This window comes from Merops nubicus, unplaced genomic scaffold (assembly GCF_000691845.1).
Source record: "Merops nubicus isolate BGI_N331 unplaced genomic scaffold, ASM69184v1 scaffold12534, whole genome shotgun sequence".
Taxonomy (NCBI): domain Eukaryota; kingdom Metazoa; phylum Chordata; class Aves; order Coraciiformes; family Meropidae; genus Merops; species Merops nubicus.
Genome location: NW_008606477.1, coordinates 13,503 through 38,786, shown reverse-complemented (window position 1 = coordinate 38,786; position 25,284 = coordinate 13,503). Strand labels below are relative to the sequence as shown.

Here is a 25,284-nt window from a genome sequence, read left to right as displayed (position 1 = left end):
AAAATATGGAAGGATGGAGCCCAGCACTCCTCCTATAAGGTTTGCTTCCACTAATTATGGCTGAAGTATCAGGATATTTCTTCATGTTTTTGGGGAAGAGAGAGAGTTATTCCCTATCCTTTTTCATTGCTGGGGGTTGGCCACTATGGAGCATTTTGTTTATGGTATAGAAAACCACATCTTTGATGGCTTGACATGATATCAATTAAATATTCTCACGGAAGAGTTCTGGATGCCTCCCAGGAATGCAGACGGTGTTTCAGGCTGCAGGCATGAGCGACAGCTCACAGCAACACTCTTCCTGGGAGGCCCATTAGATCACATCGCGGTAGAAACAGAGAAAATAGGCTGTTCTGGGGTGTAATGTAATGTAATCTGTCAGGCCATTCACAGAGCACGAGAATGAACCAAGAAGACTGCGAGGACCAGTGTCCCACCTGCTGCTACAGGAGTTTATATTCCTGATGTGTCAAACTTCTCCCAACACAAGAGCTAGCTGCTGTCCTCTTCTTACGGCCTCCTGCTTTCTGCACCCGTGTTGTTTTTTCAGCAAAATATATTGGGGATTATCCTCTTTGGAGAGGGTTCTCATTGTTTCTACTCCTCCCTGGTCTGAGCGCTTCATAATTTACAGCCTACGTCTGTTTTAACTAAGAGGTATTCCAGGGAGCTTATTGTTTCCCCAAAAGGGGGACGTGGGGGGACTGATTGTCTTAGGCTGCCATGTTGTGGTGCTTTTTGGGAGGTACCATGGCTCATAAGAAAGGATGCAGTGGGTCAGGTCAGAGTTCCACCCAGCCCATGCCCAGCAGCAGCAGTTTTGAGGGGGAGGATAAGAACAGGACAAGCACACAGCAAAGCTGCTTTCAGCTGGGGCCTCCCAGATCCCCACACTCTTGACGATGAGCTCCTGGTGCTTATGTATTAGAAATTATGGATAAAAATTTCCTATTTGCCTTCTGTGTGATTTTCATTATTTTCTACATCCCTTTTGCATTTTTCCCTCTGTCAAATTGCTTTGTAGAAGGAAAGATCACAGTCTAGTCAATTTAGTCTTTCCTTGGTCAGGAATTTTCCATTCCTTTGGTCATCTTTCATTACAGTCTCTCTACTATTTCTGATGCTACTGTCTCCAGTTTTTAGGTGGAGGGATGAGAACTAGCTGCTCTGTATTCAAGTTACCAACGTTTCAATACGTGCCCCAGGGATTTGTACAGTGACACGCCGTTGCTTTCTGTTTTGTGCTCCATCACTTTCCTGACATTTCCTAACCTCCCTTTTTGACTTCCACTGAGCTGACACCTTCATAGAACTACCCACAGCAACTCAAAGGTATTTTACCTGAGTGGTAATTGCTAATTTTATGTCCATTGCTACATTCATAGAGTTAGAGTCCTTTATTACCACGTCCATTGCTCTGCACTGAGATTCATCTTGCATTTCAACAGTGGTTTGAAAACCATCTGCAAGTTCTTTGTGATCAGATTTTAATTTGTATCACTCTGCCTTTTTTTTTTTTTATTATTCTCATCAGTAAGCTTTGTCATTTCATTTTTTCCAGATCAGTTCTGAATACGTTGAACAGCTCATTCAGGTTGTCTCCTAAGTTTTAATCAGTTGTTAATCCTCTATAGGACCTTTCCTCTTATACTTTGAGAGCTTTGGAGGCTTGTTAAGAGTCTTTGGTGAGAGATTTCATCAAGAAGGATTTAGAAAAGCAAGTTTTATATCAAGTGATCACCCTTATCCACATGCTCATCAGCTTCAAAGAGCTCAATCAAATTTGTGCAGTATGACTTCCTTCTACAAAAGCTCTGTGAGGCCAATTGCTGTGTCAATTCTCTCTTATGCCCAGTCGTTCTCTTCTTCATTATTGCTTGACCAATTTCAGGCATACATTAATTAGATGTCCTGCCCCTTGCCTCCCCTCAAAGCACTTTTCAAACATTGGTATTTGCTGCTTTTTCTCCTAGTACAAGGCTGGGTTAGGACTTACATTGTGTCCCACAGTTTAATTGCTCAGCCTTTACTATTCCATGTTCAGTGTAGATTTCAGTCAAGATTTCTAAAATATAAAATCCTTGTATTTCCTCTTCCACATTTCCTGATTTGTCCTAAAACCATTTTTTTTCCTATTCTTCAGCTTGAGACAGTTCCCCCAGCTCTTCTCTGCAAAGCCAAGCCCAGTGTGGGGACCTCTTTAGATCCATCCAGAAGATGCACGGATGCAAAAAAAAAATTCATTTAGCTTTTGTGCTTCATCCTTATCTTCTTCGAGCACTCTTTTTACATCTCAATCATCCGCCAGCCTTGCAGACATTCTGGCAGGCTTCCTGTTTCGTTGTCTTTGAAAATAATTTTATTACATGTTTTTATGTCTTCCACTACTTGTTCTTCAAGATATGCTTTTCAACAGACTTATTATGGTTTCTCATTTCACTTACCAGATCTGCCTTTTTTTTCCTGTTTTCCTTATTTGGGTAGAACTTGAATTTTTTGAGGGACAGTGCTATCCTTTATTCAGCTGTTAAGGCAGCAGCCAAGGGCAGGTCCTTTTGAGCTGGCATCACCTTCTTAAATATCCACTGTACCAAATATTTCTGACAGTAGAGAATGAGAATTGTCCCCACTCTGTCCTGTGACAGCCACGGGGTCGTTGCTCCTGTCCCCCACATCCAATCCTGAGCATCCAACCCTGACAGATTCTGATCTGTTTTAGCAGAGGACTTTAGAGCCCTGTTGGCTCGATGGTTGGACTTGATGATCTTAAAGGTCTCTTCCAACCTAAATGATTCTATGATTCTCTGATCCGCGCACGTGGAGCCGTTGCTGATGTGCTGTCACTGCAGGGAGGAGCCTGACACAGGCTGAGTTCTCCTGCTCTTCCTTCCCTCAGCTGGTAACCTGCCTCCTGCTTTCTAGCAAGGTGCCAGAGGAGAGGAGAGCTGCTCCCAGGTGAGTGTGGCTCGGAGTCGTGTGGGCAAGGCTTCCAGGAGGAAAGGGGGGTTTGGGCAGGCGAGGTGAGGTGCTGGGTGGCAGGGGAAGGGCGTGGGCTCCCAGTGCCATCTTGTTCACCAGCTGCCTCAACGGCACAGGGCTTTGGCAGGACAAACCCCTGTGCCTGGCCCAACCTGAGCAGCTGGAAACGGAGGGAGGGGGTGGGCAAACAGAAGGAGGTGTTTCCCCCCACCCTAGTCCTCCCCAGCAAAGGTTCACGTCTTGCACCCTCCCGACGTTGTGCGGTGTGGTGCTGCTCTCTCTGTGGCTGCCCTTGCATGGGCTCCCTGTGGTGCTGCACAGCTCTCCTCTGTCCTGACTGGAAGGAGCACAGAAGACCCAGATTCCCCAGTGAGATAAACCACCATCCTCATCTGGGGCATTTCTCACCAACTGCTGTTGATTATAGGGTCCTGAAAGTTTGTCCGCTCTCCAAATCCGGTTCCTGGGAGGCTTATTTTGTTTGCAGGCAGCGGCTGGGCCCAAGGGCAGGAGAGCCAAGACTCAAATATGGCAATGCTGAACGTTTTAGTGACTTGTTATCCCTTCTAAGTCTTACCCTCTTATTGCTTGGCCATCAGTGGAGCTGCACTGTTAGCTCCACAGCAAAAGGTCTGTGGGTTTGGCACTAGATATTCCCATAGCACTTGTATGTGGCTTAGCTGGTGAAAACAAATAGGTAGTGACCTTTCCTGGCATGGTTATTCCTGAATATTGACCCAGCTAACAGTGCTAAGCTCTTTGGGATGCTGCTGTCAGAGTCTGTTGCTTGCTGACCTGATTTAGACACTGGCTCTTTCCATCAACAGAGATGTGCTGATGGTTTTGCTTAGGGAATGGCATCCTGCCAAATGAAAATACCTCCACAGTGCTTGCAAAGCCATGCTGCTTTCCACTTCTTTTAAGAATCTTGGGCTCCAGAAGCCTTATGCCCCTTGGTTCCACCTTGTTACAATGGGGAAGCACAGAGAAAAGTCACCTCTATGCAGAGAGCCAGCACAAAATGGAGGGTACTGGTCAACTCACACTTGGAACTGAAAAATCCTCCTTTAACCATCACATAGGCTTCATGTTAAACCCTGTAGAAAGGTGATTTTTCACACAGAGCATTATGCACAGTCTAAAATTGTCCTTGGTTACTCAAAAGCTTAAAGGAGTTGCACCAGGCAGTGAAAAGCAAAATCTGTCTCTCTGTCTGCACGCTTCAATGCTGTCCTTTGGGATAAAAGGTGCTTGAGAAATGGGAGTTCTTGGCAATAACAAAAAAACTTCCCATCCCTCTGTGTCACAGAGTGCTGCTCGAAGTCACACACATGCAGAGAGGGAAAGAATGGTCCCCTGGCAGGGAGTTTTCATGAGGGCCCAGCACTGACCCATGTGAAGTGAGGATGCTCGAGCTGCAGATGGAGGGAGGAACGGGATCAGAAAACCAGACCTGGTTTGAAGTTCAGGTGATGAAAAGTGGTAGGCTGGAGTTCAAAGACAGGATTATTGGCTAGTGTTGCTTTAGTAGTTGGTGGGGGAAGAGCTTAAGACCACAGCATTAGTGCATTGCTGATTTATCAACACAGCCAACGCCGTGTATGGTATTTGAGCCACTTCTAAATCCAGCTGCTGGCAATGAAAAGCACATTTAATCCATGTGTTAGGTTGTTTGAAGAGGTATCTGTCTCCTGGTCTCTCCCCAAGGCTGGGATTGCTGAAATTGAAAAGGAGGTGAGAGAGGAGATTTTAACTGTTTCATAAACCCTTCCCCTTTTGAAGGGGTGACATCTCCAGTCGTACCTTTAACATTTGGGGTATTGAAAAAGAAAGGCTCTCTCCCCTCTCCTCCCCTTCAGACAGCACCCCCATTGCCTCTTCTGTGAATAAGGGGCAGAAATAAAAGACAAGGTTTGTATTTAAACATTTTATTGGTTTTAAATGTGTTTGTTTTTTTTTTCTCAAGCTGGGATTAATGCACCGCACTTAGGAGCACCAGGATTCGTCTGCACTGTTGGCTCTGATCTTGCTGCTGCAAGATAAAACACTGAAAACATCCCTTATTAATGTAATCCTCCTTTAGCCTTTTTCATCAGTTCTTATGCATGACAGAGTATCATTGTTTAACTAGTTCCCTGGATGGTTAATTCCCCTCTGATTTAATACTCACTCTGTTAGCACGCAAGGGACTCACAACGGCTGTGGGAAGACATCAAAGAATGTCTGGGCTGGAAGGGACCTCCAAAGGGCCTCTGGTCCAACCCCCCTGCCATAAGCAGGGACATCTCCAACTAGATCAAGCTGTTCAGAGCCTCATCCAGCCTGATCTATATAGTCCCCAACACTGAAACAGTCCCAGTTGCTGTAGGATGAGTTCAAGCTGAGATACCTGTGGACTGCCAAAAAACCTGTGTTGGTGCTGCACAGCTCACATCAGCCATAGGGATACATATTCACCTGTAAGGAGCAAAAAAGGATGGATTCTGGATGGAGAACCCAATAGGAAGCATGTGAAGATCTCTTTCTAGTGGGAAATGAGTTGTAAAAAAAATCTCAGAACTAATCTCCAGTGATGTTACAGCCCCTCTTGTGGACTGTTTTATCCAGGATTTAATGAAATGTTAGGCCAAGCATTAGCCCACTCCTCAGCTGGGTAAAGGCACCCAAAGGGTCTCTGCTGGTGAAGCAGGCATCAAATCATGAGGGAAGAGTCAGCCCCCACGGTTGGCATCTGGCACATCAAAGGAGAAAGTGTACACAGGTATTGCAGAGAAGGAGGGTTACAGTAGCCTGATGATTTTGGAGTGACATCATGCTGATGCATTTTATATTTTGGGGAACTTTTCTCAGTTCTAACAGGAGACAAAAAATAGCCCCCTAACTAGGGTTGTTCATTTGGTTTGGTTTTTTTTTTTTTCCTAGGGCTTTCTGGTCAAGAATGCTCATAAAGTCATAAAGTGGGGGTGTTTTTGTGAGAGGTTGGGTAACGGAACCATTGGCTTCAGGATCATTGTTCCCATACAAACCTGGCTTAGAAACCATAGAAATTACTTCTCTGTTGGAGATGTCTGATGCTCTTCACAAGCTAGGCTGCAAGAGCATCTAGCAGCAGTGTACCTGCTCAGTGTGGCAATGCCCACCTATTCCTCATCGTGTCACTGGCAGCCCCACCAGGGTCCACGACCCAGCCATGGAAAATGAGCAACTCAATTGATAATAGAAGTGGTCTTGCTGGGGTACATCTGAGTTATGTGAGCAGGAAGTGGTGAAGAAGGGAAGCTCATGTTGCTGCTTCCCCTGCCACATCTGCTCTGCTGATGAAAAGAGGGCTTTGGTTTGCAGGCTGTCTGGTGCATCTCAGGCTCCTCCGTTACCAACACTGGGGTAACCTACGTGCACGTCTGAAATTTGTCAGTGCTGCAGTTTCACCCTCTGCCTGCTCCAAAGGAGGGAATCCAGCCTTTCTGCAAACAGTTTTTCCTAGCCAAATATTGCAGTCACCCATGCTAAGCCATCCCAAAGAAAAGATTCTTTCAGCCTTCGGTCTTATGGCCTCTGTCCAAGAAAAAACTGTATTTATTGCAGGCTATTCATTTTGTCTGCCATTTGTCTCACTCTTGAGATAAAGAGTAAGTCACTGCAGAGGGGAGATGCATTCTTCTGTTGCATGACAGTCTCTTGCTTTATTGGGGACTGTGAGAGAGTAGTGGTTGGTCTATACTGAAGGTTCTTCCCTGCTACCAGCATATTTGGGTGATGCGTCCAAACTGCAGAGGAAGAGATCTGTTGGAATGAACATACACAGTGGGTTGTTTGAACTCCTGGCTTGAGCTAACTACAGCCTCTTGGCTGTGACATCTCTTCTACCTGCTAATGTCTTTCTGTGTCTAGTAACTGATGTCTACCAATGGTTGGTTCATGCTTATCCACATACAAACCACAACATGGCCTATGAGCTTTCTAGAGGCCAGACTCAGCAGTTCCAGCAGCTGATAGATGTTGACAAGCATGTACTTCTTCCAGCTTTGCTCTGCCAGCAAGACACGGCATGGAAGCCATTGCCAAGTTTGACTTCAATGCTTCTGGAGAGGATGAGTTGAGCTTCCAGGCTGGGGATATGCTGAAGGTAAGTGCAGCCCCAGGCTTGACTAAACAGCATTTCTCAAAGTTCTCCCAGATCTTTCCATGCTCCCATTTGCCATGACAAAACAGATGAAGATAGACATCTGAGATACAAATACAGGATGCTCATCACCCATAGGGCTTACTGTAGGTCAACCAACAGTTCCCAGTTTGCTTGAGTCTGTGTCCACTTCCCTTGACATTAGGTCCATGAATTATGGATTTAGTTGCCCTACAGTCCTCTGGCAGTCAGCAGGAAAGGATCAGTGCCCTCGTTGGGGCAGAGATCCAGTTCTTCAGTAGACAGATTTTGAAATGTCTCTTTTAATTGACTATTTAGATAGTCTAGGGTAACTACATGTAGGATGACCATGTCTAAAGGCAGGTGGGATGAGGTGGGAGAAGGATTCCTGTCTTCCTTATTTCCAGCTCTCAAACATCTTAAAAAAATAGTCATCATGCATTATAGAACTTATATCTGACTTTTCACTGTAAGTAATTACCGTTAGTTGCCAGAGGGGTTTTAGGCAATTGGAAATAGAAGAAGAGAAGTCCATGAGACTGTTCCACACATAATGGAAGAGTTTAAGAGGTCCTCAGCTAACAATATTCCCTTGAAGGAATTTATCAGTGTGGTGATGGCAGTAATAGAGTTGATCATATACAATACAGAGTCTCTTTAAAGTTGATTTGCATGTGTTATGAAGAGTTCTCGTTAACCCTACCCAAGTCCCACAGATACAGTCACATGCTGCTCCACCCTCATTGTCCCCTTCTCAGCCTCTAGCGTAGCTGTTCTGTTTCAGATGAAAATCCTTGAGAATGACTCCACTCCAAGGTCTTAACTGCTCCACTGTCCAAAGGGATGATGTACAACAGGAGGATCCAAACCCTTGTTTGGCCAGGGAGACTTTGCCACCTCCCTGTACAGTCCCAGCTATTCCAGTTCATAACATGATACTGGTTCTCAGCCTTGCCTCTTCCATCATCACCATTTTTAATTTTATTGGCCTTTTAATTCTTAGGCAAAGTTGATGGCATCCAGAACTTATTGATATCAAATACCAAGTTTTTGCAAAGAGCTATGATAAGGTTCTGGAGAAATCACTGCCTCTCTTCAATATAGATGAGCACACTAATTCCTAATTCTTCCTTAGGTGAAAACTAGTCCACACATCCACACTGTCCTGTGATTTTTTACCCAACATCTTCTTTGGGAGTCTCTGGTTTCATCAAGTCCCTGGCTGGAGTGATGGTGTTGGCCAAATCACTTTTCCTTCTGTTCCTCAGATTCCCTTCCTGTAAAGTCATTATAAGCTAGAGCTTCCTTTCAAAGTATGTTGGAAGCTACTGATGAAGTGTCAAGTAACACTACCCATCAGAGACTTCACTGCCAGAAAAGTCAGACTGCCTCTTGCTTTAACACCCTTGATGTAAACAAAATAACACCTTAGCCACCCAAGCCATAGTAACATGAAGTTATCTTGAGTAATATCTCTCTTCTGGAATACACAGACATGTATTCAGCATCACGAGCCCCCTCCTGCTGCCTGCACAACCTTCTGGCTGTCTTTTCTGATTTATAAAGGAGATAAGATGAACAGGATTGATATAGAGATTAGAAAACAGGAAACATGAGGCCCTCAAACAGCAGTGACAGGAGGAAATCCACCCTCTCACCAACCCCCCCCCCGCCACATCCTTCTCTGAGAGGATGACACTGAAAGAAACCTGCCAGCCCTGCACTGAGAACCAGCAAGTGGGGCTTGCTGGAAACCTTGCTGCCAACAGAGTAGGGCCTGAGCATGAGCAGGGAGTAGCTGTCATCATCCCCTTTGGTTGGCCACAGCAGCAGGAGAGCCTCCATCTGGCACCCAGCGATGGGGGAAGCAGTGACTATACAATCAGGGAACTCCACAGCTTCTGTTCCCCAACCTTTCTGGAGCTAAATGCATAAAAAAGGCCTATGTGGCAGGCAAGGCAATGAAGAATTGGTCCCCAAAACAGGGACCTCCCATTGCCAACACCAAGCAGTCAGAACACGTGCATTTGGCTCCAAAAACATGAGACTGGCTTTCCAAACTAGTATCGTTGTTGACAATAGATTTTAAATTAAGCCTTTTCCACTTGCTTCCTCCTTTTAAAACTGTTATGGCTCATGCTTTCAGGCTCCTATCCAAAACCAGAGGGAAACATCTTCTCATTGCATAAAGTGGAATTCTGGCCCAGGAGCTGGAACATCAAACAAAATACCAAAGACCACAACATCTGCAGTAAAATCACAGCGTGGTTGGATCCCCATCCTCTCCCCTCTAGCTTAGGGCTGCATCAGGGGCCATCAGGCAGGGAGCAGTGAATTTGGGCAGTCTCTGGTCAGCAGTTCAGTCCCAAAGGATCATCACAGTCAATATTAACATGTCCACACGTGAAGCTGCTCCAGTGTGCATGGTGGACTAGCTTCTTGCTGCCCAACAATCTTCTAGGTGTAACCACAGCTTTTAAATGATTTTTGCCTCCATCTGCCTACCTTGGCAAAGCTCAGGGCAGCTGATGACTTAAGCCACTAAATAATTTCTTGCAAAATTACATGCAAAAAGCACATGGTAACATCCCTGCAGTCATAACACACACACACACATCTATCCTTCCATACTCAGATGTAGCAGAGGATTTTTCAAAGGTTGTTTTTTTCCTCACTTATGAAACCAAGATGCTTCAGTACCAACTATTAAAAGCAGTGCAGAGAACTCCTTAAACCCCTGTTAAATCCTTCAGAGCTGAATTCCTCCATTTCCCAGATATCAGAGACATGCAGACAGCATCCCCAGCCACCTAGGCAGGTATTGAGTGGAAGGGATGAAGTTAACAAGCAGTTCCTCTAATTCTGCTTGGTCTTCTTCATTGCTTTGGCCCAATGTGGTCATCAATCACTAACCTTGCTGCACAGTGGGTGGGAAGCAGAGCATATGTGGAGCTCTCTTCTATTCTTACAAGACATTCTCTTTCTGCCAGAACCTTGGTTGCTTTTGCCTTTCTCAGGAGACACGTTTAATCCATCCATCTCTCCATTGCAGGTTTTGAGCTCCCAGGAGGAGTGGTACAAGGCTGAGCTCAGAAGTCAAGAGGGTTATGTCCCCAAGAACTTCATTGACTTCCACGTTCCCCCGTAAGTGCCATGGACTCTGTGTGCACCACTGCTGCCCCTTTCCAGAGTGCTGCCCAGGGCACAACGATGTGCCAGAGCTCTCTGCTCAAAAATAACAAACGATAGGACAAGAGGAAACGGCCTCAAGTTGTGCTCAAAGGGAGGTTTCATTGGGTATTAGGAAAAGTTTCTTTGCTGAAAGGGTTGTTAAGCCCTGGAACAGGCTTCTCGGGGAAGTGGTAGAGTCACCAGCCCTGGAGGGGTTTGAGAGTCATGTAGATGTGGTGCTGAGGGACACGGTTTAGCAGTGGATGTGGTGGAGTTAGGTGAATGGTTGGATTAGATGATCTGAAAGGTCTTTTCCAAGCTAAATGACCCTGTGATTCTGGTAGGAAGCAGTGGGTACAACACAGAAGGATTTCAGGCTGGTGACGGTTGCCACGATGCTGAACAGAGTTCTGCCCCTGCAGCTTATCTCCACTCTGAAGCATCCTCTGTTCTTTCAGAGCTGGCTGGTTCTCGGTGCTCTCCACCCTTCCCAAGCAGCACCTTTGTTGCTGTTGCTCGGAGGGATGTTACTGAGACGTGGCAGGAACTGCTTTTAGATCTCCTCAGACAGGAGGAGAGCAGTCTTGGGGGCAGAGGCTGAGCACAAAGGGGAAAGCAAAGGATCTCTCTGAAAATGAAGTGGAAAAATGTGATTCCCTGCACCCCCTCGTCCCTTCGCTACATGAACCTCCTTTCCCCCCCCGGCACCCTCATCCTCCTCATCCTCCAGCGTGTGTGAGCTCCTCTCTACACTAGAGGTCAGTGCAAGGCTACGGGGGTTGCTCCTGGCGTGGAGGAGATGACAGCCCAGACGTGCCGACCTCCTCACCCAGCCACCCCTCCACCTTTCTCCACGTTCCCTGCCTGCACACCCAAAAAAACTCTGTGCAAGAGTTGTAAAGAACTATTTCTGCTTGGGCACCTTTCTAAGAGCAGCATGTCTGCACTTAGGAGCAGCTGAGGCCAGATGCAAGAACCAGATGTGGGGAAGAAAGCTGTCTCCTATTTTTGATGGACCATTTTTTCCCATCATTATCATGTCAAGCAATCCTCGAGACCAGTTCCCAATGCTAATTAGATCTCATTTCCCCTTGCTAATGATACAATAGGTGGACGGTGATGATAATAAGTATAGTGAAACCCAAAAGTGGAAATTATAGAGCTTAAGAAACTATCAGTCCTTTATTTTAATGCAATTAAACATTACATAAAAGCAGAAGACTGCAGGTTGACATTATTAGCTGTGGAGTGGACATACATAAGTCTACAGCAGGATTTTTTTCCTCTACTGAAAAATTCCTACTGACACTGTCTTATTTTGCTGTTTATGGTGACTTTCTCATTATTTGTCCAGTGCCTCATACTACTGGTTGTTATGCCTGGCTAAATTTACATAACCGTGCTTATGTATTCTGTGTTTCTGCTATTTTGTGGTATTATAACTCTTGCAGGAACCAATTTATTAGTACTAAAACTCCCACGGCTTGCTTCTGCTAAATATTTATGCGTGTCCCTTGCAATATATCCATCACAGTCCAGTAATTTTCAATCAGTTTCCCAAAAGCAATTTGATGTATAGGTCTGAGAGTTCTGTGTGTATGTATACATACAGAGACATTTGTAATTTAAACTTTCTTTGACTCACACCTTACTGGACTGTGCCTGTAATTAGAGTTTCGGCCGAGTGTTGCTTCTCAGCAGGCAAAAGCTTGCATTGTTCTCTTTGCCTCTGCATGCTATTACTGCTCAAAGAAAATGGTTTGCACCCATCAAAACCCTGGACCTTAGCGTGTACATGGCCACTGGGAGTAGTCCTGTGGGCTCCTCTGATCCTTTGTTTCATCTTTCTTCCACCCTGCTTATTCACATTCTTTTTGCCCTCAACATTTTTGTTCCTCACCTTAATTCACGTTCTGAGTCACCTCTCCATGATTTTTTCCCACTTGGCAGCTGGTTTGATGAGGGGATATCCCGCCACGAAGCAGAGAACATCCTCATGAGCAAAGGAGTTGGCTCCTTCATTGTTAGAGCCAGTCAGAACTCTCACGGTGACTTCTCCATCTCTGTCAGGTACCTGCTTTTTCGCAGCATTTTCCTGCTTCTTTTCCTCTTTAATGGTATCCCCAGCCTCCTCTTGCCAGGATTCCTAATGTGGCATAGTCCCTTGGGAAGTCTGAATGCTGCCAGTCACTGGCAGTGCTGCTGTGTTGTGAACAAGAAGAAACCAGGCATCTGATTCCCAAATGCTTCTGCCTCTTTTCAAGCAACTTGGTGAATGCCCCATTTCAAAGCTGCATCCCCCTGGTGACCTGCTTCTCTGGAAGAGCTGCAGCAAAGCAGAGTGGTCCATGGGACATCTATAGGGCAAAACCTGTGCCTTCCATTTAATTCCCTGAAAGCTCTGGTTACTGAATCCAAGAATTCCACTACTACCCATTAAGAGATGCCTGTTCCACAGTCAACTTATTCCCCACGAGTCACTAAACAGCCATCAAACTGGAATGGTTTTTAGTTGCTTATGGCCCAGCTGCATTTCAGCAGCTTACTGTAGCCCAGCCCTTCTCAGAGCACTTGCTTCAAAGCAGAGCTCTTCAATGATGGTTGTCTCCCAGTTTTCAGTCCAACAATTGATAACCAGATTGAAATTAGAGTAGTGGCTAGCAATGTCTTTTCCAAGCAGCATGCCCTTGCTGACTCAGGGAGCTCAAAAAGCATCTGGGAGGAATTCAGGGGAATATTCTGGTTACATCTACACCGATAAACACCAATAAACTGAGCACAGTCAGGCTCTTTCTCTGGCCCTGAGGTCAAGCAACGTGGCTCAGCTCAGATCCATATGGCTAAATCCTTTTTATCCCACAGAACAGAATAAACCAGCTGTATTCAAGCAGCTCACTGCACACAGCTCCTGGTCCACTGTCCCCCTAACCGTGGCCTGAGGGGAGGGCTTTTTAGTTTAGACCAAAACCATGCTAACAGCTTGTATGACTACAGCACTCCAGGAGAGCAGTCAGGCCCTGCCTGGTCCCCATGTAGTTTATTTGTGCAGATGTAGCCTCTGAGATGAGTGTTTTGAGCTCCTGAACACAGAGCAAGGAGGTGGGTACCAAAACCAGACCACATCTGGTACAGATCAGACAAGAGTTTAGAGGAGGAGAGTTTCAGGGGGGAAGCAGGGCCAGAAGGTTGAGATAGTTGATTTGGCTTCTTACAGCAACTAATAATTCTTTCTTTATTTTTCTTTTCTCCCTTGGGTAGGGAGAATGTCTGCATGTAGTGGTGATGTCTGTGGTGTGAAAAGGCCTAATAACATCTCTCAAAGTCAATGCCGGCTGGATGGTGACAGGAACCTGCAGAGCCTAGTGAGCAGAATAAAACTGCACCTCTGTCTCCCATACAAAGTACAGAATAAAGCTATTAGTTAGTTGTGGACCTGAAAGCTCCTCTGGCCTCAATGTCAAAGGAGAGGTTTCCAAATCCCATGCTTTGTTCTGATAGTGCTTTGTGACTGGGCAGCCCTGCAGCACTCTGTGTTTGTGTCTTTTGAAATAGAGCCACATTTAGGTGCAGTAGACACAAGAACTGCCACTGCTTTGCTTTCCAGAAGTCTAGATTTGGCCAAATGACAAGCTCTGGTCCCTTCTGGAAAAGACTTTCTCAAAAAAAAGATGGAAGTGCAATCTGGTTGATGACCTCTGACTTTTCCCACTTGGGTCCAGGCATGAAGATGATGTGCAACACTTCAAAGTGATGAGAGATTCCAAGGGTAACTATTACTTGTGGACAGAAAAATTCCACTCACTAAACAAGCTGGTGGACTACTACAAGACAACTTCCATCTCCAGGCAGAAGCAGATCTTCCTGAGGGACAACAGCCGAGAAGAGAAGGTAAACAAACTATTCTTAGGAGTTTCTCAGTACAGCCCATGAGAACATCTTGGGGTGGGTGTGGAGGGGGGCTGAGTCTGTCCTTCAAAACCCAATCCCATCTCTACACTGGTGGGCCCTGCAACTTAGATGTTTAGTGGATTCAGGGGCAGACAGAGTTCTAAAATTGGGCAGAATTTTCTGATTCTGTTTTGGCTCACGATAGGTAGTGCTGCAAATCTGCACAGAGGGGCTTTGCTAAAGCTGCGGTAGTGCCCCAGAGCTGGAATGGCTCAGATGCCTTCCAGATCCAAGGGAAGCAGGACTTTCCTCACTGAAATGGGCAGATCTCATAAGGGCAGGTACAGAGCTGACTGGGAGGTTGTGTCTGAGAAGAATTTGACTCTGATTTCCTCATGTCCTTGAACGCACCCAGAGTGCAGTTGTTGTCACAGCTGAAGGTTTGTCTGCTCAAAAGAATCTTCTGTTACTGAGCAAACACAGTGAGGAGTGTCCAGGAACTGAGAGCAGAGCCTGGAGCAGCAGCTGGTAGAATCTCAAAAGTACTGCTGAGAAGAACACAGCAGATAAGGGAACAAGCTGTGCATTCAAGGAAGATGCAGTGGATGTTTGAGAAGGAAGGGAAATCCAAGGCCAGTGAATGCCTGGTTTTGTGCCAGAAACCAAGCAAATGAGCCAGCAGAGAGTGCTGAAGGTTGCACACACAGCCCTGGGAGTTAGCACGCCTGGTCACTGCAATAACCAGAGTCCTGCCCTCCTAGGAAACGGATCCTGCTGTTAAATCACCAGGATGTGCAGGGAGAGACAAAGCAGAAGGTACATGATGTGCTCACTGCTGCAGGGAAGTTTTCTAGGCTACGTGTGGGTCAGTCTTAGTGGCTTCAAAAGAGCCAATTTTTCATCCCAAAGGGGCTTGTGTTGTGGTCTCCTTCTAGACCACTTCTGCAGAGCTTTAAAAGTGCATTAGTAAGGTACAAAATAGAGGCTATGGGACCTCTGGGAGAGAGATCACAGCAAAGAATTGCCTGGGGAAGGAGAGAGGAAGACTGTAGGCATGTCTATCAGTAAAACAACCTGTTTGTCAGCTGACTGTGAGCAGGAAGGAAAGAGAAAACAGCGTTTGCTCCAAGATGCAGACAGGCAAATGAAAGGAGTCAAGTTTGCTTTGGCAAATGCTCTGCCTGTTTGTTATGGTGATGGGCTCAGCAGGGCATGTTCAGCATTCGTCACAGCAGGGTTTCAATTCACAATTCACATTTCTAGATGCTACCACCATATGATAAAATGATATTAACACACAGATTGCAGTCCAGAGACAAATGAAGTCTAAGGGCAGTGTTTCCAAAAAGAGCCCAACGCCTGTGCTGGTCCTCACATCATTGGCCAGCAATTTCACACATTTTTCAGCCCAGCATTTCCCACTACTATGCAGCCTTCAGATACGAACTGGCTATGACAAAGATATAAAACAGAATTCCTGAGTGGTCCTTCTGTTCAGAGGGATGGGATCGTTCCTTTGGAAGAGCCTCCAAGGTAACAGTAGTGATCAGGGTGCAACAATTGCTAATATTCAGTCAAAAATGTGGTAGGAAGCAAAACCTCACCTCACTTTTGTGATCTTTCCTCCATCAGGACAGGCGTGGTGGGAGCCTGGAACGGATGGGCCGGGAAGCATTCCACTTGGGTGGAGCAGCTGGAGAAGATCATTGTCCTACACCCAAGAGATACATGGAGCATCCTATCCCCACACTGCAGCAGCAGCAGGTACGAGCAAGAATGAGGGCTTGGGATGTCAAGACCAGGCACACGAAGCATTGGTCTTAATTGCTTGGTAGTGAGTAAGCCATCCCTTTGTCAAAAATCTGCCTGAAGAAGCAGAGTCAGTTGGGTCTTTGTATGGGAGCAGCAGCCATGATGGTGTTGGCCTGGGGAGAAATTTGAGGTGTAATAAATGTGTGGGCTTTTATTTAAGACTTTTTTATTTAAGTCTGTGATCTGTGACTGAGTGACAAACCAGCAAAAACCAGAAGTCAGGGTACAGTGGGGCTTTCACTGGTAACCTGGGAGCACTCCTAGGGACTTTTTGGGATTGGAAAACAAGAGATAGTGTCTTGCCTTGCCTAGGAAGGGACATAAAGGGTCATCCAGCACGAGTGCAGAAAACCACTCCCAGATCTTGCACACCCAGATAGATGGATTCAGGAACTCATCTCTTCTCTGTAGGACAAATGCAACCTTCCTGCCTGTTTCTTTTTTGTTTTGGTTATGCTACTGACATTCATCACCTCACAGCACATCACAGGGATGAGAAATGACTGTGGTAACTCTAGGAGAGTTTGGTTTTCTTCAGAACATTCCCCCTTCTCCTCTAGACTCTGGAATGTCTCTGCACTCTTCCACTATGTTGCACCTCTGATGAGTGAGGTTTCTTTACTCCTTTGCTTGCACAGGAATGGAGAGGATGACAGCAGCACCTGGTGCTGTCTTCAAAGTTATTCCTGATTAATCTGGGGGAAATAGTTTTCCTGGGATTGGCTCATGTCTTTAGCTAGAGACAGCATAGCATCATCCAGAGAGAGGGCTTGTCCTGCTAAAGGGAAGAAACACAAACCTGTGTCCCTTAAGTCACAAGAGCTCCCACAAGCAAGACCAGAGATGATCATGAAATGGCTGTTCTCTCATCAGACAAGCAGTGCTGTCTGTCAGGGGACTGCTGAAGGAACAATACAGCTTCTAACAGAGCTGAGGGCCTGCACTCTTTGGAGTCCAGTCTATGCATGGATGACATCTGAGACAGAGCAGAAAGACTCCTGTGGGAGTGAAGAATCCATGTAGTAAGTCTTGCAGCTGCAAAGCCAGATTAAGTTCACCCACTTTCTAGCAGGGATAGATGAAGTGCAAGTCATGCTCCAGTGTCAGGCAACCTCAGCTGGCTTTTAGGCTGACAAAGGTGCAAGTGAGACTGAGGGAGTTTTTGGAAGAGTGGGTGCAAAAAAGGAAGCAGCAAGAGGGAGAGGATGAAAGCTATTTACAGGAACAGCAAGCACAAGCTGTTGTTCTTCCTCCCCTCTGTTGACACACCTGATTAGACACCCTGTCAGTGTTGAAGCATTGCTGCAACCTGAACTAACATGATAACAGATTCTGTCACACTGTTATCATTAAAAAAAAGCTTAGTGCATGCACTATAAGGGCCTGGAGGGATGAAGACACTCAGCAACTCTCGGCTGTGCAGACAAAAGAGAATTTGCTCCCTAGATGTTGCTCATGTCCTCTCTCCCTCTGTCTGGGCTGATTTGTGTTGATATGGCTTCAGATGTGTGGTCATATGGCTTCTTGTCTTTGAACCTGATCTTGTCTCTTTTCTTCTTTGGATAATTGGGTGATTGGATTCTTGGGCTTGCTCCCTGCCCTTTGCAGCACGGAGCAGCACAAGAAAAAGTAGAGCAGTGAGTCCTTAGGTACACAGTCAGCTGCAGCAGCATCACTGCCATTCCACCAGCTTATGGGGCAGAGCAAGAGAAATGAGGGGGCAGGACTGGGGCATAATAGCTCCAGATTGGCAAAAGCCTCCTTGGCAAGCATGGCTGTACAGCTGTCAGTTACAACAGCCTTCAGTTTTGTCCAAAAGTCCCAGAGACCCAAAAAAAGCCCCTCTCTGACCAGTTTTACCAGTTGAGGATAGTCAACTTTCAATTCTAAGAGGAAACATCCAAAATAGAAGTCTAAGGTGACTTCTTCTGTGAGGGGCATTGCAGGACTGCAGCACAAAGACTGTGTTGAGAGCAAATATCTAAGATGACTTACATGAGGGATGGACCAGCTCCAATGACTCTTAAAGCCCCTCATTTGTACATCTCAGCATCTACATGTCTCATCTCTTGCTGTTTTCTTTCTAGGATAGATATGGTGGAAGCCTGGACAGGAAAGATGGGCTGCATGGACTAAGAGATCATGTCCAAGGAAATGCAGCAGCAATGCAGCGGAGATACACAGACCCACCACACCAGCAGACACCAGTAGGTGATGACCATGGAAGGTTCCATCTGCCCAGCTCAATGGGTCCTTTAGCATCAGCCAAGCAGTTTGGGCAGTATCACCTGCATGGACGTTGCATGGGGAATCGTGTGTTAAGCCTGTTAGGATGTATCTTAGAAGATGTTTCTGTTCTCAAGACCCTGTCCCAGCTGAATTTGTTTCTGGAGCACTCTGAGGAAGGGACCCTAGTGATCATCAGCCTCATGCCTCTCAAATAGATGCCTCTCAATTAGACTAGTTTGCTAGTCTATAATAAAGAAAAGAAAAGGAGCAGCCCATGCTATGTTCTTTAAAATCCCATTTCTGGTCACAATGGGAGACTGACTGCAAAGTCTCGTAAGAAAAAATTCTGGCCCTAGTGCTTATTAAAGTGCAAACCAGAAATAAACTGATGCACCCAATTCCTAAATCCTTTTGATTTCAAGGGACTGACCTTGGGGAAAGTCCAAAGAAGGCTTAAGACCCTCCCTAGAGGACTTGGACTCTCAGACTCAGTCAGGACCCTTCTCCATGCTCCCATAACTGGCTTCAAACCCAGCTACCACAGGGTGGACAAGTCAGAGCCAGGTGAATGCCACCTCCTAAGGACCTGCTCTAGGTGTGACTTTTCACCTTGTGGTGTGAATACCCACGGGTCTACTGAGGCTGCTGAGAGGCCAAGCACCATCACTCAGGTGTACCAGAAAAGCAGTCTCTCCTTCCTGGCATCTTGGCCACCTCCTAGTTGAGCTGAAAGATGGTCGTAATTCCAGTGCTGCTTGTCCTGGGGTACTGGGGTGTAAGTGGGGTGGCAGGAGGATGCTCTGTGAGCCCTGGCTCACTCTTCCCTGCCTATCTCCCTTCCAGAGGACGCTCTGGGTCCGAGCCTTGTACGACTTCGAGGCGGTGGAGCACGACGAGCTGGGCTTCCGCAGCGGGGACATCCTAGAGGTCCTGGACAGCTCCAACCCCTCCTGGTGGAAAGGAAGGCTGCGTGGGGAGCTGGGGCTCTTCCCTGCCAACTACGTCACGCCCGTGCCCCTCTGAAGCCCCCCAAGAGGGCCGTGTTGAAGCTGCTCTTCTTCCCCTGTCCCCAGGATGTACTGTGGTTTTTTTTTTTGTTTTGTTTTAATTTATTGGCAACTGATCTTTTGAAACGTTGATACGAAAGGCAGCCCTTTGGAAAGGATAGGAAGTTTCCCCCCTGTTTTTTCGCATCCATGAAGGGGAGGGAGCAAAAATCCTGGATTGTTTATGGAGACCTTGCTGGATTTCTCCTGCTCTCTCCCTTCTTTGGCTAAGTGTTGAGAATTTCCTGCAGTTAGGTTTGTTCTGGGGAAATGCACCTGAGACAAGTCAAGCTTCAGTATTCTGCTAGCCCTTCCCCTTCCTTTTGGATCTGGTGACACTCATAATCTCTTCAGGCTCCATTTCACCAGTCTTGCAGAGGTAGGAGGAACAGCCAGTTGAATTAAATGACCATAGGTGACCATATTCATCCTTTGGGTGGGGAAGGAAAATGAGAGGGCCTTAGGCTGAGCTGCAAGACAACCTTGACTTTTCCAAATAGTTTCTGGCTTACCCCTCATATTTTCTGTGAGTATGGACTGGATGGACACACCAGATGATGGGAAAGGATCCTATAAGATTTTGTCCAAACAAACCTCTTGTGAAGGTATGACAGGGTGAGAAGCTACTTTTTCTGCTTCTTCTGGTAGTTCTGCTCTTATTTCTGCACCTCATAATAACAACTTGTCCAAGCTGGTCTGTAAAGTACCTACATGTCTGTTAGACATCCTCATTACAGCAGGTCAGGCCCCTCAGCTAAATTAATATCCACTGGACTGTATACCAATGAATATCCCTCACTTGTTTCTCTTGTACAATTGAACTGAGGAGGGGTTGGAGAGAAGAGGTTTTTCTGGTTTGGTGGGAGAAGTTCTTTCCCTGAGAACGTGGAGTGTTCAGGATCTCCGTGTACACAACTCTGACCTGCTAGCAGAACCCCTCATCCAACAGATGAAGTTGTTACTTTAGAGTATGCAGAGAATAAAGTTGTGGCCAACAAATAGTCTGCTCCTGTTTCTTTTGGATGACATAAGGTAAATTAATAGGTTTTCAAATTGTTGCCAGGTGTCATACAAACATCCTGCAAATGCACATTACAAATTATCGAAACCCTGTGAAGGAGACACTGCTGCATAACCACTGTTCAGGCAATGGGATATTACACAAGCTGCCCAAATTTTTTACAACGTGTGGGACCTTGGCAGTCAGCAAGGAAGTGATCATTTATCATTCTTGGTAAAAAAAAGAAAGGGCAAGTCAAAAATTCTAAAACCAAATCAGACTTGGCAAGAAAAATGTTCTTATCTTTTTTTAGTCCCAGTGGGAGAAAAATAGTCAGGGAAATAGGTTCTTGGTAAAGCCCAGTTCAGTGTAGCTGGCCTAAATAAAGGTGCCAGCTAGGCAGAATATTAGCAGAAAGAACTGTCAAAATTTTAAGAGAACTCCACCAAAAGCAGATTATTCATGGGTGAAGTAAAATGAGAATAATTTAAAAGGCCTATAAGCCTCTAAATAGAATAGAAAACTCTGAAAGTCAGATGAAGAGCTTATCTCCATTGGGTGACAGGGTGGTTCAGGAAATGCAGAGATACCACATGGTTTCCTGGGCTTCACTTGGCTCTGTTCCCTTGCAGGAGCTCTACTGTGATTTTTTTAGTAATTTTGTTTTGTTTTGTTTTGTTTTTTTTGCTAAGGTAATATCCAATTTGGAAGAGAGGGGGTTAATATTAAGTGAGAGAGAGAGCAGATTAAGACCAGGGGAAGATGGAAGCAAAGACACCAGACCAGCAAAGGCAGAGAAGGGATAGGAATGATGAATCTTTCATATTCAAGTCTGGCTGAAAGAGAAGAAATGGTACCTTCACCCTCATTCCCACCATTTCAAATCATCTGTCAATTAATTCTTTTGTTTGATTAGTTACTTTTAAAATTAGAAGCAATGTCTTCTTTTCCTTTCCTCAGCACTCTAAAGACCCTCTTGGTAGTAGAGATGTAGTTGCACAAAATTAATTGAAGATAATGCACTTAGCAGTTTGATAGCTCTTCACACATTTGAAACCCCTTTACAGAGATTAACTAATTAAGCAAGTCTAAGTAGTACATTGTCAGTACCCACACATTAACTCATGACTCGCTTGAGGAAGAGGTAAATTTTCACGTGATCTTTTTTAATTGATGTTTAAGGAATCAATCCTTACAGCTAATTAGCATTAAAGGGCTGCACGCTAATTATGGACAACATACCAGAACCACGGTAAAATAATGATTTCCCATTACAAGCAGCACCTAATGATACCAAAATTACCAGGAGGCAAAAAGCTCTCGTGGTGTCTGTGATAACCACACTCTGCACAGCCTCGTGCAGCTGCCCAGGCTCTGCCCTGCAAGACCCACTCTTGTTTGCCTCTGCTTTGGTTCTTGCCTGCTGTAGTCTGCCCATGAAATATCTCACTTAATAAAGAGAGAGACTCCTCCATCTATATATCCTGCCAACCTTTCTGTGCCTTCTTCCAACACGTTTTAATTGGAACACCACCCTTGCTAACATTGTGCTGCCTCACGTGTGTGCTGTAAAAACCTCAGGCTCTATTGCCCATGCAAGAGGCATGTTGGCAACGTAGCACTGGAGCCTCAGGATGACAATGTGGTGCACTGAGTTTACCAATATTTTGTTAAGAACTAACCACCCAGAACACATCCTGAGAAAGAACACTGTGCAAACAACATGGGAAGGAAAAAAGGGGAACCCAGAGAAGGATTTTATTCGGGATATTCCTTAAGCAAGAAAGGCAATGAGAAAAGTGATTGTAAACAGATATAAAAGGAGGAAAAGAACATGGGAAGGCAAATAAGAAATGAAGCAGAGGAAGCTGGACTTGCACATGGAAAAATCAGTTCGATGAGCACGGCTGAGCTGTGCTTTCTTCTGTCTGAGTGAGCTGCTCGCCTACGTTCTGCTGCAGATCCATATTTTGTTTAGAAACATCTCTGCGATTAATAAGCCTAAGTGGAAAACAGTAGATGAAAATCTCCTTCCATGCAAAAGCTCTGCCCAGGCCATTTTCTGTGCTGCACAATAGAGATGTCTCTGTCTCAGCATCCACACTTCCTAGAACAGCTGTCCTCACTGGAGTGTGCTGCAGGAGCACTGGGGACATGGCTGGGTCCCACCTGGCTGCTGACAGCCCAAGAGCACCAGGGAGATGATCCTCAGTGCTGCCACAGAGTCAGCTCCTGGCCAGGCTGCTGGCCAGTCCTCCCTAGACCAGGGGTAAAAGCTCCTGGGTTGTTGTTTTGTTTGTTTGTCTGTTTTTAATTGAAAGCAGTTCTCCATTTCAGTGGGCTGTGCAGGAACTTTGGAGCTTTTTACAACAGTCCATCATCTTTTGTCTTCAGAATCCCTCTCATCCTTCCTCCCCAGCAGGATCCCAATGCTGCAGGCTCTTGGAAGGCCATGGTGCCTTCAGCCCTTGTGAAGCAAAAGATCCTGCAGCTAGGACCAGAGGGTCAGGAGAAATCAGCCTTGAGCAGCAACGTGGCATCAGATGGGACATTTTGCACTGCAGGAGCAATGCCTCAGCAGCTGTAGTCCAGCAGTGAGGTGAAGGGTGAGCTCTATCCTGAGTGGAAGGCAGCAGGTCTTTAATTATATCAGTGTCACATCATGGGGACCATGAGGACATCTGGTAGGACAGAGATGAGGATGTCTGGTGGGACAGAGATGAGGACGTCTGGGCTAGGGCTGTGCTCAGGCTCTTGTTCTGCTCCTTCAGCAGTCTGCAAAGAACCTGGGTTACACCAGCCTAGCTGTGAGAGGTATTGGACCAAGACTTGTTTGTTCTGATGCTGCCTGTCCCTGCCCAATGTGGCCAAGAGACCTCCCTGCAGCTGCAGTCCATCTCCTCGCTGTCCCTAGATCCACTAGGAAGCCCATCACCCAGCCTTCACCCCTGTGCTGATGGAAAGTCCTCTGCAGACAGCTCAGTTCAAATACTCCTTCAAAGCAATTGGTTGAGCTGCTTTTAAATGCAACCCTGTAGAGTTCAGCTGAAACCATTAGCATTCCCTAGATGGCCCAGGCAGTCACTTCTACTGGTTAAAACATACACGTTGACTAAAGAGCTTCTGCCACCAGCCACTCCTTACTGCTGAAAACTTGGCATTTCAGTGGGGAAGCAGGAGCTGAGTGCATGATGAAGGCTTTAACAGCACAGAGGAAGAGGGCAAAGCATTGCCAATTCCTCCAGTTTTCAGAGGCAGCTTTCATGTGACAAAATTCAGGAGTTTTAATTTGCATCAAATGCAAAAGAAGTTTCTTGCAGAAGCAGAACTGACAGACGAAAACAATGAAGGACTTATCTGTCAGCTACAGGGCAGCAGGGGAACCACCAAAGGTGCAGGAAAAGTTCACTGACCTTTGTGCAGAGGGAAAATTCAAAGCACATTGTCTGGTGTCATTGTCCAAGGAAGAGCCACTTGGAGGATGTCCAGCCTGCTAACATGAAAATGCAAAATTCCACAAATGGCAGGCATGCAGGGATCCTTGTAGACATGCAGAAATAAAAGTAGCTCAGGCAACAAAGGGAGGGAGAAGAAACAAACACATGAAAAGATCTCTAGATATCTTGTGGCTTCTTCCCGCTAGTCCAAGCAAGCCCATTTCCAGCAGGATTTATGGAGGATGTAACCATGGTGAGTTTGTTTGTCACAAATAAAAATGAGAGCAAACCTCTGGGGGGAAAAAACACCCTGCATTTTAGGACATGAGGCTATTACTGTGCACTTAAAGCTATAAAATGGTGACAGCCTCCTGATATCACAACTAAAGTTCAGTTCTGTTTAAGAGGCACTTCTGGGAAACCTTTTCTGTGATATCCAATTCCAAGCATGGTGCTGCTGCAGCACCAGCAGATACCAGCCACCGGCAGGAACCTGTCCACAGGACCCTACTCACGACTGAATGTTTTCTGCCAGGTGCAGCACACCGAATTTTGGTTGCAAAATACCAAATTCTAAGTAGGTTACATCAACTTCTGTTGGGGTTTTTTTTTTGTCTTATGAGAATTTATGGGGAAAAAAACAACACTCAACTGCAAGCTTGCTACCAGAACTAAGGGACTGGGGAACTGCCCCAGGCACTCAGCAGAGGTGTGAATAAGAGGGATGAATAAGAGAGACTCAGTTCTCTGCACCTCCATATCTATATCTCTGAGCTTGCCATTGTGATAGCACCCAATTGCCTGTTATCGGATGAAATGGGCTGCTAGTAACAATGGCCAGGATTTCATCAGAGCAGGTGAGTCAACCTAACAGCTCACTGCCACCCTGCAGAAAATGATCCACTTGGTTTTTGCCTGGTTAACAAGTTGAGTCAGGTCACTGAGGACAGGGCAAGGAGGCCCAGAGCCAGCCCAGGGTGAGCAGTGGGAATGCACGGCCAGGAGGGGAAAGGGTAAGGGAGAACCTCCCAGCCCTGGCAGCAGGAGCTATTGGATCACCTCATCCCAGGCTGCAAATTCAGCAAAAGGAGAACTTGGCTCTGAGGTTGTAATGCCTGTAAATGAATGGGGAATCCTTTCTTTAAAGCTTGTTTGGGAGATTGGGATGGGGGCAGGCTACAAATAGCCCATCCTATATCTCCTCCATCAAAGGCCACAGAAAATATTTTTATTTAAGCAACAAAGCTGTTAGAGGTTTGTGGGGTTTTTTTTTTTTCCTTTCAATTAAAGCAGGAAAAAGCCTAATTCCTAACATGGTCACAACAGTAAAATTCTGTTATTCAAGCCATTATCAACATTGCCTCTGAGAGGAAGAGACCATCACGCACAACAATTTTCCAGAGAGAAAAAAAAAGGGTAATAATAAGAGGCACCTTGCTGCCCTGTGAAAATAGCTAAATTAGTGCCACTTGTTGCTGATGTTTCTCCTTCTGGGTGGGGTGCAGCTCTCAGTCGTGTTTATCAGGTTGGAGAGCACACCAGTGCTTACCAGTGGAAATCTTCAGCATCAGCTGACCA

General features: G+C 45.9%; 1 protein-coding gene across 1 annotated transcript; it reads left to right on the top strand.

Annotated features, from left to right (window-relative positions):
* The first annotated feature begins 7,027 nt into the window (after positions 1 to 7,027).
* Positions 7,028 to 19,246, top strand: GRAP2 (GRB2-related adaptor protein 2). The gene is made up of 7 exons (XM_008939669.1): positions 7,028 to 7,105; positions 10,176 to 10,267; positions 12,245 to 12,364; positions 14,014 to 14,182; positions 15,815 to 15,946; positions 18,082 to 18,201; positions 19,067 to 19,246. The coding sequence occupies exons 1-7, from the start codon at positions 7,028 to 7,030 to the stop codon at positions 19,244 to 19,246; spliced, it is 891 nt and encodes a 296-aa protein (XP_008937917.1).
* The last annotated feature ends 6,038 nt before the right edge of the window (positions 19,247 to 25,284 follow it).